At 55.3% G+C, this 12,481-nt stretch overlaps 4 protein-coding genes across 4 annotated transcripts in view; 3 read left to right on the top strand and 1 right to left on the bottom strand.

Annotated features, from left to right (window-relative positions):
* VDBG_06219 (pheromone-regulated membrane protein) overlaps positions 1 to 2,510 on the top strand; it is a gene marked incomplete at both ends in the record, with an annotated part of 2,938 nt that extends 428 nt beyond the window's left edge. The window contains 2 exons of the mRNA XM_003003731.1: positions 88 to 315; positions 381 to 2,510. Of these exons, the coding sequence (XP_003003777.1) occupies positions 88 to 315; positions 381 to 2,510 (2,358 nt within the window). The remainder of the gene's footprint in view (positions 1 to 87; positions 316 to 380) is intronic.
* Positions 2,511 to 5,487: 2,977 nt separating this feature from the next.
* On the top strand, positions 5,488 to 7,178 carry VDBG_06218 (carboxylic acid transport protein; the record flags this gene model as incomplete). The annotated part of the gene is made up of 3 exons (XM_003003730.1): positions 5,488 to 6,038; positions 6,119 to 6,249; positions 6,313 to 7,178. 3 exons carry the CDS (start codon positions 5,488 to 5,490, stop codon positions 7,176 to 7,178), a joined length of 1,548 nt encoding a protein of 515 aa, XP_003003776.1.
* A 515-nt stretch (positions 7,179 to 7,693) lies between these two features.
* On the bottom strand, positions 7,694 to 9,247 carry VDBG_06217 (conserved hypothetical protein; the record flags this gene model as incomplete). Its single annotated transcript, XM_003003729.1, has 1 exon — positions 7,694 to 9,247. One exon carries the CDS (start codon positions 9,245 to 9,247, stop codon positions 7,694 to 7,696), a length of 1,554 nt encoding a protein of 517 aa, XP_003003775.1.
* A 675-nt stretch (positions 9,248 to 9,922) lies between these two features.
* VDBG_06216 (predicted protein) lies at positions 9,923 to 10,561 on the top strand (the record flags this gene model as incomplete). Its single annotated transcript, XM_003003728.1, has 2 exons — positions 9,923 to 10,131; positions 10,195 to 10,561. 2 exons carry the CDS (start codon positions 9,923 to 9,925, stop codon positions 10,559 to 10,561), a joined length of 576 nt encoding a protein of 191 aa, XP_003003774.1.
* Between the last annotated feature and the right edge of the window lie 1,920 nt (positions 10,562 to 12,481).

Genomic DNA, 12,481 nt, shown 5'->3' with positions numbered 1-12,481 from the left:
TTCCTGCCATTGCCATTACCGGCCCAGCTCGTCCTCGCCCCGCCATCAATGCGTAACACGAGCTATGATGTACCGGACGAGCGGCAGAAGGCCGACTGGGCGGAGCAGAGAGCCTCGGAGAGACAACAACGGTCCGGCGCCGAGGCCCGTCAGCGCGCCGACCGTCTTGCCGTCAGCGTCGAGCGAAGCTACTCCCTTCCTTCTTCGCGACGAGGATCTCTCGACAGGACTGTTGAGTCACTTGCCGAAGAAGACGAAGAGGCCGACAGTGTCGCGACTGGTCTTGACATGTCCCGATTTGCCGACGCTGGGGTTGTGCGATCGAGGCCGAGAAAAAACTCCCATCTGACGGCCGAGACCTCGTGCGAACCCATACCCAGCGAGGCAGGCGGCGTGACCCAGACGAGATGTTCAGGTTCCGTCCTGAGGAGGGCGCCGCATCGCGCCCAGCGACGCCCACCGAGGAGAAGAACTACGCCCAAGAATACGTTCCCCGCCCTGAGAAGTACCACGGCGGTATCCTCGGATCCTTGTTGAAGCTTTACAACGACGGCGGCAAGGACAGCGGCGACAACAGCGGTCGTACTACACCCATGACTGCCACGCCCAACCCCTCACCGCCAGTCTCTCAACCGCCGTCGAGGCCGAGCTCGGCACATGGGTCTCCCAGGGAACGATCTCGCCCGAGCAGCGGCTTCTTTGGGTACCACCGACACCAAGGGTCGAAGTCGTCTCTTGCCCTCAATGAACTCATGAAGTCGTCCTCCATGTTCATGGCGCCAGGATCGAATGCCATGTCCGGCTCGGTGGCCGAAAAGATCAAGACGGACCCAATCCCCGACCGGAAAAAGCGAAAGTCGGGCACGTGGGGAACAGCATCGCCCAAGAACCACAAGTCAAAGGAGAAAAAGAAGCGCGACGAAAAGGTGCGCATCACGAAGCACATTGCTCAGATCTTGTCGCGTCACAAGTATCTCGTGAAGCTCTGCCGCGCCCTCATGATGTACGGTGCCCCTACCCATCGGCTGGAGGAGTACATGACCATGTCGGCCCGCGTTATGGAGATTGAAGGCCAGTTCCTCTACATCCCTGGCTGCATGATCATCAGCTTCGACGACAGCAGCACGCACACGACGGAAGTCAAAATCGTCCGCACCTCTCAGGGTGTCGATCTCGGCAAGCTGAGAGATGTGCACGAGCTGTACAAGGAGGTCGTGCACGACCGCATGGGTGTCGACGAGGCTACGGTCAAGTTGGACAATATCATGTCTCGCAACCTCAAATTCAACAACTGGGTTCGCGTCCCCGTGTATGGTCTTGCCAGCGCCTGTGTTGCGCCCTTTGCGTTCCAGGGTCGCTTCATCGATATGCCCATTGCTTTTCTCCTGGGGTGCATACTGGGCTGGCTGCAGTTGATTGTGGCGCCCAACAACGAGTTGTACGCCAATGTGTTTGAAATCACGGCGGCCATCATCACGTCATTCCTTGCCAGAGCCTTTGGTTCTATCAGGGGTGGCCAACTATTTTGTTTCTCGGCACTGGCACAAAGCAGTATCGCCCTCATTCTCCCCGGTTACATGGTTCTTTGCAGCAGTCTCGAGCTGCAGAGTCACAACCTCGTCGCCGGCAGTGTCCGCATGGTGTATGCTATGATCTACACGCTTTTCCTCGGTTACGGTATCACTATTGGCACGGCCATTTACGGCTTGGTGGACCGTGAACACGCCGTCTCGGACACTTTCTGCCACAACCCCCTCGACAGGAAGTGGCACCTGCTTTTCGTACCGGCCTTCACGCTCTGCCTATGCGTCGTCAACCAGGCCAAGTGGAAGCAGACACCCGTCATGCTGGGTATTTCGCTGGCTGGTTTCGTCGTCAACAGCTACTCGAGCGACTACTTCCAGGGCAACACGCAAATTTCCAACATGCTGGGCGCCTTGACGGTCGGCATCCTCGCCAACTTGTACTCTCGTCTCGGCCGACACGTCAACACGGCGTGGTTCGAGCTCGTCGACTGGTTTCAGATGCGAGTGGCTCCGCGCTTTCGGAGCTCCAGTCGCCGACACAACGAGCGGCCGGCCGAGTCGTACCAGATGCACGGCCACACACCTCTGGACGTCGAGTCTCGACCTAGCTCGCCCAACTCAATCGAGAGAGAAAAGGCCGACCAAGAGCCGCCTCGTAAGCAGAGGCCGGTCGGTTACGGCCTCGCCGCGGCAGCCATGCTCCCAGCCATCTTTGTTCAGGTGCCTAGCGGTCTCGCGGCAGGCGGCTCGCTCCTGGCAGGCGTCACGTCAGCGGATCAGATTACCAGCGGCACCAACGGCACGAGCACGGGCGGGGCGGGCGGGCAGGAGCTCAACACGTCTGCCTTCAACGTGCTGTTTGCCGTCATTCAGGTTGCCATTGGCATTACTGTTGGGTTGTTCCTCAGTGCGCTTATTGTGTATCCTCTGGGGAAGAGAGGAGGAGGACGAAGTGGATTGTTGAGTTTTGAGGGGACTTTGTGAGTGAGTGAGTGAGTGAGTGAGCAGTGAAGAGGGAAGAGAGAGATGGAGTCTTCCAAAGTCTTGCGCCGCCGTGGGAAGAAAGATTGGCTTCGACGCACGCTCGGGTCGGAACGGAATAAACCGACATGACTATAGACTTAGAAGGAGGGTTATCGTCGTCTAGCACGACGTGGTGTGGCATGGCATCAGCATGAGCATCAGTATCATCATTGGCAACAGCACCAGCATTCAGGGAGGGATACGGAACCTTCCGGCACGGCATTCACCGGAGTTATGGGGGTTGATTTAGAGGGGTAGCGAAGCGTCTGGTATGTACTTGGAATAGGCAACGAACACGAGATATTTTCTTTCGGCTATTCGACGAACATGCTTTGGTGCCTGATGAACAAGACATGCCATGATTGCACAGAGCGCCGCGGACGAGAATAGTTCGAGGGTCGTGGCGCGGGACAGCACGGAGGCGCCGCGCCGGGACCGCACGGTCGTCCGCACTGATCTCGCTTGTGTGCTTGACGCGGCCGTTGAGCTCACGCTGATGAATTGGATTCTTCGGACGAATGATCTTACCGCGAGAGCGCCTGCTCTCTCCTTGGCATCACGTTCCGTCTCACCAGAGGGAAGGGGGGAAAGCATCTGGACGTGGAGAGTCCCCGAGTCAGATCAAGGCCTTCACCCTCAACACCTGCTGCAGCAACGCAGGTTGACTACCTCTTCATGTGTGCCAACTTCGTGCTTCTCTTGTCCCTGACGTCCCCAGAAAAAGCTTGACTGGTCACAACGTGGTACCAGGTGTTACATGACGCCCTCCCCCCCTGGCCATCTCGAGAGCGGTGAATAGCCCGCGCGACAAAGAACCGGTAGGTGGAATGGCCTGACCGAGCGAATGTCGCCAACGCCATGCTGGAAAGCTCCGCTTCAGCCTCCATCCCACGCAGCTCTCCTCTGTCCCCCCACCTTGTCCCCCGGCTCATTTTCGAAGCGCATGGGAGATGCCTTCTCGAACAATGCTGTCAAATCACGCCGTGAAGAAGCCAGCGGGCGGCGCACTTGTTCGGATTGCCGTCCCCGCAGGAGTTCAGCCGTGGCGTTCTGTTGCGTGCCCGCAGATGCCCTCGGGTGTTGTGTCCGTGGTCTGGAATCCCATTGATAGCTGGGTCGCGAGAGTGAAGGACAAGCAGGGGTTGGAATTATTTTTCTTACTCTTCCCTCTTGGGGCTCCAGCCAAAGCCCGCCCGGACAGAAGTGCGCGGTGTCCCCACGACGATGCAGGGATCAGTAACTTTCGGCTCTTGTGAGAAGGGGGGTGGGTAGGTGTGCGCGTGCGCACGCAAACGCCCTTCCCGCTGTGCCAAGAGCCTGGGCGATTGCTTGACTTTTGAGCCTCCTGTTCGAAAAAGGGAAAACGTCAGACGAGGGGAGACACACTTGCGATGCACGTCAGGTCCTGCTTTGGGCAGATAAACTACCGGCCTTCCCAAGAGGCATTTCAGAGTACAGTGACGTATACAGAGAATGATTGTCACGAATTGCTAGCTTCAGGAGATCGAGGAATCAAGGACGCACAGCCTCCCCCAGAAGAAGCTTATCGGTAAGCTTGTTGTCCTCTGGGGAAAGAGGGAGAAAAACCTGGAGGCGTTCGCTTGCGGTGGCCTACGGGGCATTTGTGATCCGTGGGCTGGGATGCCGGTCTATCCGTGTCAGCGTATTGGCGACGTGACGATCCCCTGCAGGACCGCGGAAGACGGCACACTCGACGAGTCATCGGGCTTTTTCGGTCAGCGGTTGTGTCGAACGGGAGGATCCAAGCGGGGGAGGCTCCTGTTATTTTTCGATCATTTGGGGAAAACAGAGATGCGGAGAAGAGGGACAGAGGGAGGGAGGGGGTGAAGCGAGAGAGAAAGAGAGAGAGTCACGACTCTGAACAAGTGGCAATTCCGTCTTATCGAAATGGGGGGTCGGGCAGTTGGTGAGGGGCTCCTTCAGGAGTTGCTGTGATGTTTTACGAGGTTGCGTTGTGTTCGAACCAGTGGTGATGGCGACTTTGGGATGTCTGGCCTTTTTTTAGGGTTCGTTTGTTTGGCAAAGTGTCGATCTTGGTCTGTTCGCAGTGCTATCTGTCCCTTGGTGTTTCTTCAACCACTTCTTCAAACCTCGACGTGGACGTCTTGCTTCTTCCTCTCTGGTCTGTCACAATTCAGATCAGCAAGGATAGTTTGAAGAGGAAATGGAATACGCCACACGACGTCAACCCTGCATAGTCCGTGTCTCGCACGGCATCACCACCATCAGCGCTACCACCACCACCTAGATCAACAACAACTCCTTTCCAACCCCCCCACAGCAGCACCCGATACAACTCATTCCGTCGATGCGACGTGAACACTTTTCCCTCACACCATTCCCCACACGGAAACCCCTTGCCTCCATCATTTCCCCTCATCACGAATCTCAGTGCCCCCAGCTCCTCCTCACCTCGTGTGGATCGCCCTCTGTCTTACTCCGCAAGGCTACCACCCGACACGGGGCCGCGGATCATCAGTGTTGTTGGCCCGGTTGGCTGCCAATTTTCTCTCTGCTCTGTACCTGGTCCCGCGTGCATGCAAGCACCCAGTCCTGGCTGCAGCGCGGCGTTACACCACGGACTCACTGACCCATCGCTCGGTCAAGGCCGGGTACCCCATGGGTCATGGCACTGCCGGGGCGTGTAAGACGCGGGGCAGATAAGGTGTCTGATCTTGTTGTATGCGAGGTGGAAATCTCTTCCTCGTCATATTGTCTGAGTGAGTGCCGAAGTATAAAGACGGTGGATGTCGTCTACCAGAAGAACCTCGCTCTGTCTTTGACCTCTTAATCAGCCGTCAATCTACCTTCCATCGGCGCACCCCTTTCAGTCAACACCCTTCTCATTATTATTCTCGTCTCAGTGATATTCAGCCACCCACAGACACGGCCAGAAGCTCCTTCAACCATCCGCAAGATGGCCGTCACCCAGGCGGACCCCCTCGCCAAGGGCACTTTTGCCACGGCCAAGCAGTCCCTTCGCGATCTCACAGTCTGGCGCCAACGCGTCGTCGTCACGACCCCCGAGGGCGAAACACACACAGAGTGGCACGACCCCGACCCCATTCAGAACCCTTTCTCCCTCCTCGCCCAGCTGTCTGCTCGTGACTGGCTCTTCTTCATCGTTGGCTTCCTCGCGTGGACAGCTGACGCGTTTGATTTCCACGCCCTCTCCATCCAGACCAAGAAACTGGCCGACTACTATGACCGCTCCAAGACGGATATCACCACAGCCATCACTCTGACCCTGCTTCTCCGATCAGTCGGCGCTGCCGCCTTTGGTTTGGCAGGTGATGCTTGGGGCCGCAAGTGGCCCATGGTCGCCAACATGATCATCCTCGGCCTGCTGCAGATTGCCACCATTTACAGCACCACCTTCCAGCAGTTCCTCGCCGTCAGGTCTCTGTTCGGCCTCTTCATGGGAGGTGTCTACGGAAACGCCATCGCCATGGCGCTGGAGCACTGCCCGTACGTTATGATCCTGACTGCCGATCCCTTGCTTGAGGGTTTTAAGTAAGATGAGAGTGAGACACTAACACACGGCTCAGAACGAACGCTCGCGGTCTCATGTCCGGCATTCTACAGCAGGGTTACTCCTTTGGCTACGTGCTCGCCGCCTGTGCCAACCTAGGCGTCGGTGGTGAGACAGACACCTGGAAGACGGTCTTCTGGATTGCTGGTAAGCCTATCATTCATATCTCCCTCCCCCATTAAAGCACCTGCTAAGGAAACCCCTGTCCAGCCGGCTTCTCCATCGCCGTCGGTCTCGTCCGCGTCGCCTTCCCCGAGTCTCAACAGTTCCTCGAAGCCAAGGCCCGCGGTGCCAAGTCGCACACGTCGGCCGGCGACTTCTGGCGGGCCACGCGGGCCATGATCCGCGCCGAGTGGCGCATGTGCATCTACTGCATCATCCTCATGACGTGGTTCAACTACTACTCGCACACGTCGCAAGACTCGTACACGACCTTCATGCTCACGCAGAAGCAGCTCGACAACGCTGCCGCCTCGCGCGCCTCTATCCTTATGAAGACGGGCGCCTGCGTGGGCGGCACCATCATCGGCTACCTGTCGCAGTTCTTTGGTCGCCGCCGCGCCATCATTGCCTCGGCCCTCATCTCGGCCTGCCTCATCCCCGCCTGGATCCTGCCCCACGGCGAGCGTAGCCTCAGCGCCAGCGGCTTCTTCATGCAGTTCTTCGTCCAGGGCGCCTGGGGCGTCATCCCCATTCATCTCAACGAGCTTTCGCCGCCCGCCTTCCGCTCGTCGTTCCCCGGTATCTGCTACCAGCTCGGCAACGCCATCTCGTCGCCCTCGGCCCAGATTGTCAACGCCATTGCCGAGAACACGCTCATCACCATCCAGGGCAAGAACGGCCCCACAAAGGTTGAGGCGTTTGGCCCGACCATGGGTATCGCCACCGCCATCATTGCCATGGGCATCGTCTGCACGACCATGCTGGGTCCTGAGAAGAGGGGTCGCTCGTTCGAAAATGCTGTGGCTGGCGTGCAGACGGACGACCACCTCGAGCAGAAAGTCGCTGACATCGAGAAGGACGAGGAGGCTGGCGTTGAGTCGAAGGAGGAGTCGCGGGTTGAGACGGCGCGGTAGAGAACTGTGGCAGATACTTACAAGCAGAGGTTCAAGTTGCATTGTACCCAGAGTAATGCTGTTGATACATCCAGGGTTCGAGCGGTGCGCATGCAGGTCTTGAAACCGAAAGAATAAATCAAAATCATAAACATTCATCTTGTGTTATTATAGAGATTGTGATACTGTTTGTTGATCCACAGGGGTAAATTTTGCAATCCACCCCTTGCAAATCCACGGCGTTGTGGTTAGATATTTCTGGCTCGCTCTACGCTTTTGTTCAGCGTCAAATTGCTCCAGTAAGTGGACTCGACAAGAGCAACCTGCTTGGCCAACGGAATTACCTGGTCAATGCCCGGAGACATTGACAATCCATATCGGATGATAACCCTAACCATGCGAAAGCTCCCATCCAGTAACCTGCTTTCCCCTCAGCAGTCTCACCATCAGTGAGGTACGGATGTAGGTGAAGTGAATACTCAATCAAATTTGAACGCCTCTGTCATTATGCTCATCTTCATTACCTCGATTTATCGTTATTTCTTAAAACAAAATCTCACTGCCCTCGCACTCCCTTCACGCTTCGTCCAGCCCACTTCCATGTCCCATGCTGGCGTTGGCAGCCCAGCCACGCTCTCAACACTCTCGGTAGGAACAGAGTGTTGACAGCCATCCAAAGTGTAAAGCTCTACAGAAGAGATGAATCGAATGATGAATGCCATAGCCATGTTGACAGCCAAGAATCTTCCGGGACACAGGCTCCCAAAAAGCCCAAATATCCTCATTTTCTTCCTTTGGCTCTCGTCAACGCTACCATCAGCCTTCAGGAACCTTGATGGGTCGAAATTCATTGCTGTAGGTCCCCACACATGCGGGTCAACGTGATGAGGCCTCAGCGGTGTCATCAAGTAGCTCCCTTTCTGCAGTCTCCAACCCTCTGCAAGTGTCGTATCCTCTTGAACATAGCGGCCAATGGCCATGCCACCATGATAGCGCAAAACCTCGTGCCAAGTTGCCAACAATCGAGGACACTTGCTGGGTACGTCTGCCAGGTCAATATGGCCCTCCTCGGTTCCAACAAAGGAGTCCACCTCCTCTCGAACCAGAGCCAGCCAATCTGGACAGGCGAGCAGATGGTGTATCATCCACGTCGACGCAGCGGTCACGTTCGGACCGGCACCTGCAATCAGAAGCAGCTGATAGTCGGTCCAGTCCTCCTCTCGGGCGCCGTGCGCAGCACAAGCAGTTCGCAATCGTCCAAGAAAGCTGTCTTCTGGATACGACGTCTGAGATGCAGCATCCTGCAGCGCTTTTCGAACTGACTTTCGCGCACTGACTGCCCTTGAATTGAAAAGAAAGCTGAATGGGCTGTTCAGCTGCCGAATGTTGAGCAGCATGATACGCATGTCTGCCAGGAAGGCCGAATCCGCGAAGGGACCTTCGCTGGCGTGATCGTCCCATAGAGCCTTGCCCAGAGCGCCCACAAAGGTTGAGAAGACCCATTCCTCGACACGCAGGGTACCACTTCCCTCCTCATGCAGAGTATCGATGCTCGTTAAAAATTGAGCATCTAGTCTTTCTATGTATTTCCGGAGGTTCAAGTTCGGGATGAACTCTTCACGGAAGATGCGAGATATGTTGGCGCCAAACCCGTGGCTCAGATCAAACTCTTCCTTAAGCAGAGAACACGAATGCTCGCCGAAGCTAAGGCTGCGACGAAACATGGTCGCGACGAGATGATTGAGCTGCAGGTGTTTGGTCTTGGGCAGGTGTCGGCGCAATTCAGGCTGCACCAAGACCAGCTGGATGCCAGCCATGTTGATAGTAAAGATGGGCCATTTGCTCGAGAATCGCCGACAAAGATTGCTGAAATAGTCGTTTCCTTGGCGCATATAACCAATGATGTGGCCGATGTAGGGTATTTGCGACCCAAGCTTTGGGGGACTGATAGCAGTCGAGGCGTGAGAGAAGCCTTTGAGGCTGCTGCCATCATCTCTTCGAAACGCATGATGCAAGTAAAAGGCCAACTTCACGAACACGAAAATGAGCGCAAAGATAGCAGCTGGTGGCTCTATCATCTGGCTCAGCATCGCGAGAGCGTGATGGTGTTGTCGAATTTGAGTCGACGAGACAAGAACAGGATTTCGCTGAACTCAGGTGTGCAGCAGCGGTTGTCAGACAACATCCTAGAATTCACAATGTGATGGAAGGTGCTCGTATTCCGGCAAGCCCGAGCCACTGATTTCGAAGGTCAGCCGATCCATCCGTTGGTGCTGTTCTGGCCCTCTACCCCGGGGCTTGCTATCAATACCTGAAGTCGAAGGAAGCAGCATGGTGATAGTTGATCGCCCCAATGCAGCGCCATCACCTCTTGTGGAAAGGTCGGCGGGTCTTGGCCCAATAGTCAGGGGAACCGACGCCAGCTGAAAGCTCCAACGCTCGCCTAAAGATGCGCAGCTTTGGGGCTGCACACGCTACACCGCACATCGGGATAGCTGCTCGGTCTAGGCCCTGCTTAATCGGGAGATCCAGCGGTGCCAGCAGCAGTGGATCACCACGTGTGTGATGTGGGCACCCCTGTCAACGACTGTCAGTCTGGGACTAACACGATCCTCCTAGCCTTGACATGTCGGCGGGGGTAAATGCCATGTCTAGATTCTGGGGTATATCTTGCTCCTCCCGTACCTAGAAGCCTGTTCGACCTCATTGATTCTTGCGACATCACCAGACGACTTGCGATCAACTCACCAACTCATCTATCCATCATGAAGTTCTCCAGCCTCTTTCTGCCTACTGTCTTCGTCTCCGCCGTGTACGGCAATGGCTTTGTCGAGAGACGCGCGACCAAGCAATGCAACCCCGGAAATAACTGCCAACGCGGAGTCGGAGGAACAGCCGGCGTGAGGCCTCCTCTAACCAGCCGTCAGGCCGACTGCTCAAGGCTCAATGTCGTGACAGTCAGCCCTTCCACTACGTAAGTGCCGATATTGGTGAACAAGTGATCTAAAACTATCATGCCTGACTCCCTTGCAAATAGTACCACCACCCTCACAACGACTGTCACCATCGTCAACATCCCGAATCCGACAAGCTTCAAACGTGCCGTGACTCTCCCCACCGCTGAGGTTGCGAAGCGTCAGGATGTCGGCGCCGCCACGATCACGCCCACGGCAGTCCCCACCTACGCGACATACTGCTCCTCCGCCTCGGCCTACTACAGCGCCTGTTCGTGCGCTGGCATCACGGCTGTCACCACCACTTTGCCTACCCCTACCGCTACCGCTTACAGTACCGTCTCGGTCTGCGTTGCCATGAATCTGGCTCGCAGGGCGCTGGAGGGATTTGGGTACGAGGTTGAGCCCGATTTCGACGCCATCAAGTACCCCGGATTCAGACTTATCTGACGGGGTATCGATAGTGTTCTCAGCAGGCAACGCCGGGATTCTTAATTAATGAAGCGATATGAACTGCCTCCGATAATATGAAGTCCATGATCCAAATCAAGTCTCATCGTCGTTGATATTTCTCCCGCAAAAGCTTCCCCACTTCACTGTGTACAGAACCGACCCATGGAAAGGCAATCATGGCGCACAGAGCATCCTTAAAAGTCGAGGTTCCAGCAGACTCACTCGACACCGCCAATGCTGGCAGGAGCCAATTCAATCCAACCTCGTCTACCCACAGGTCGAAGCCTCTGGCAAACAAAAGCCACACTCTAATCACAGCGGGGAATTTGCCGGCCTGTATCTCAAGTTGTCAAGAGAAGCTTGAAACCCATCGGAACGATTCCTGTACTGCGCTTGACGGCCACGTCCGAATCCCGATGGGAAGCCAGTGACGAAAGTCACCAAGCCAAAACAGGAGCGCGTTGGATTGAGTCAAATTTGCCGAAGGATTCAATTGACTCAAGACGGTAAAAGAATGAGAGGGTGAAAGCCTGGCAGTCATCGATTCTTAGCTTGGTCGTTTTCTTGGGAGCGTTGAAAAAAGCGACGACGCTCAAAATATCGAGAACGATGGCTGTTATTCCGCTTCTTGTCCCGTTTGATAGGCTGTGTAGGATACTGTTATGAAAATTGGCGGTGATTGGCTGCGGAAAATGTTGGGCATCTCGTGAAAGAAGAATTTTTGACTTGGCTCCCGTATGCAGTGAGAGTTTGATATCATGTACAGAGGAGCTAGAATCGGTCTAACCAAGCAATCAGCCAAACACTTGCTCTAAGACACAACCTGACCTGCATATATTATTCAGCTTCCCGGGATTGCGGTCAAAGATTCGTAGTCCACCTCGCAGTCGGGCCATTGATTTGAAAGTCCGTCCGAGATGGGGTTTTGTTTGGCATCAAAATCACCCGCTCATGGTTTACGCGAATCGTGAGCATACAGATCAGTACTATTATACAATATTCCAGAGCCTCTTCACCTCGCAACATCTCATTACCGAGTTCGTAAGCACGTAGAATGTGTGGCAGCCGAGAGCGTAGCTCCTCACCACCTATTAGAATTCCAACATAGGTTTCCGTCAAACCGAAGACCGCATAGAAGTCTAGTCCAAGGAGTCAACATGAATTATCTTTACCAGAATAGATACCATGAAGTACAAGCCTCTTTAGTAAAAAGATTATGAAACCAGATGCCGTTAAGGACCTCGTAAGGTTAACAAAAGCTGGCGGCTACATGGCGTCGGACATGATATGTATGACTTCAGGCATATATCAGCTTTGAAAGCTCCAGCAAATAAGGGCCTATAAAGCTTACATTGGTCGATGAGAAGCCTTATGTGAGCGGTCCATCTGAGCAACGAAGAGAAAAGAAAAGGGAAGTGGGAAGGAAAACAAAATGTATGCGGGAAGGCTTCGACCTACCTGTCATACATGAGAGAGAGATTCTCCTGCCTCAAAGCGTCGAAAAGACTACGGTCCACGAGCTCCGTTGCCTGGGATGTTGTGAAGCCCATCTGACTCGTGACCCTGACCACGTGCGGCGTCACGCCAAAATTGCGCACGTCACCACGAGCTTGGACAGCAGCAGGACCGCCAGGAGTACAATTCCAATGACGATAGCCCGTACAGGGTTAAAACTACCGTGTTCGCCGAGTTCGTCCGTATGTAGCGTGGGTGTCGTGGTTGCGGAATGGCAGGCCTCTGTCGCCCCAGCCTCGTGCTGGTGTGGCTGGATGCCAGCCGCCGGAAGGCACCTGCCCAAAATCATCCTGACATTAGTGCTGTCGGGCAAGTACATCAGGGCAGAGCCAGATTCTTTCCCGGGGGCCGCATGAAGGCAGAACGAAAGGACGGCTGGGAGCAGCCACGACGAGACTAATG

The sequence above is a fragment of the Verticillium alfalfae genome, genomic scaffold, assembly GCF_000150825.1.
Source record: "Verticillium alfalfae VaMs.102 supercont1.7 genomic scaffold, whole genome shotgun sequence".
NCBI classification, from domain to species: Eukaryota; Fungi; Ascomycota; class Sordariomycetes; order Glomerellales; family Plectosphaerellaceae; genus Verticillium; species Verticillium alfalfae.
Note: the sequence above shows the minus strand (reverse complement) of the source record. Positions and strands in the feature narration are given on the sequence as shown.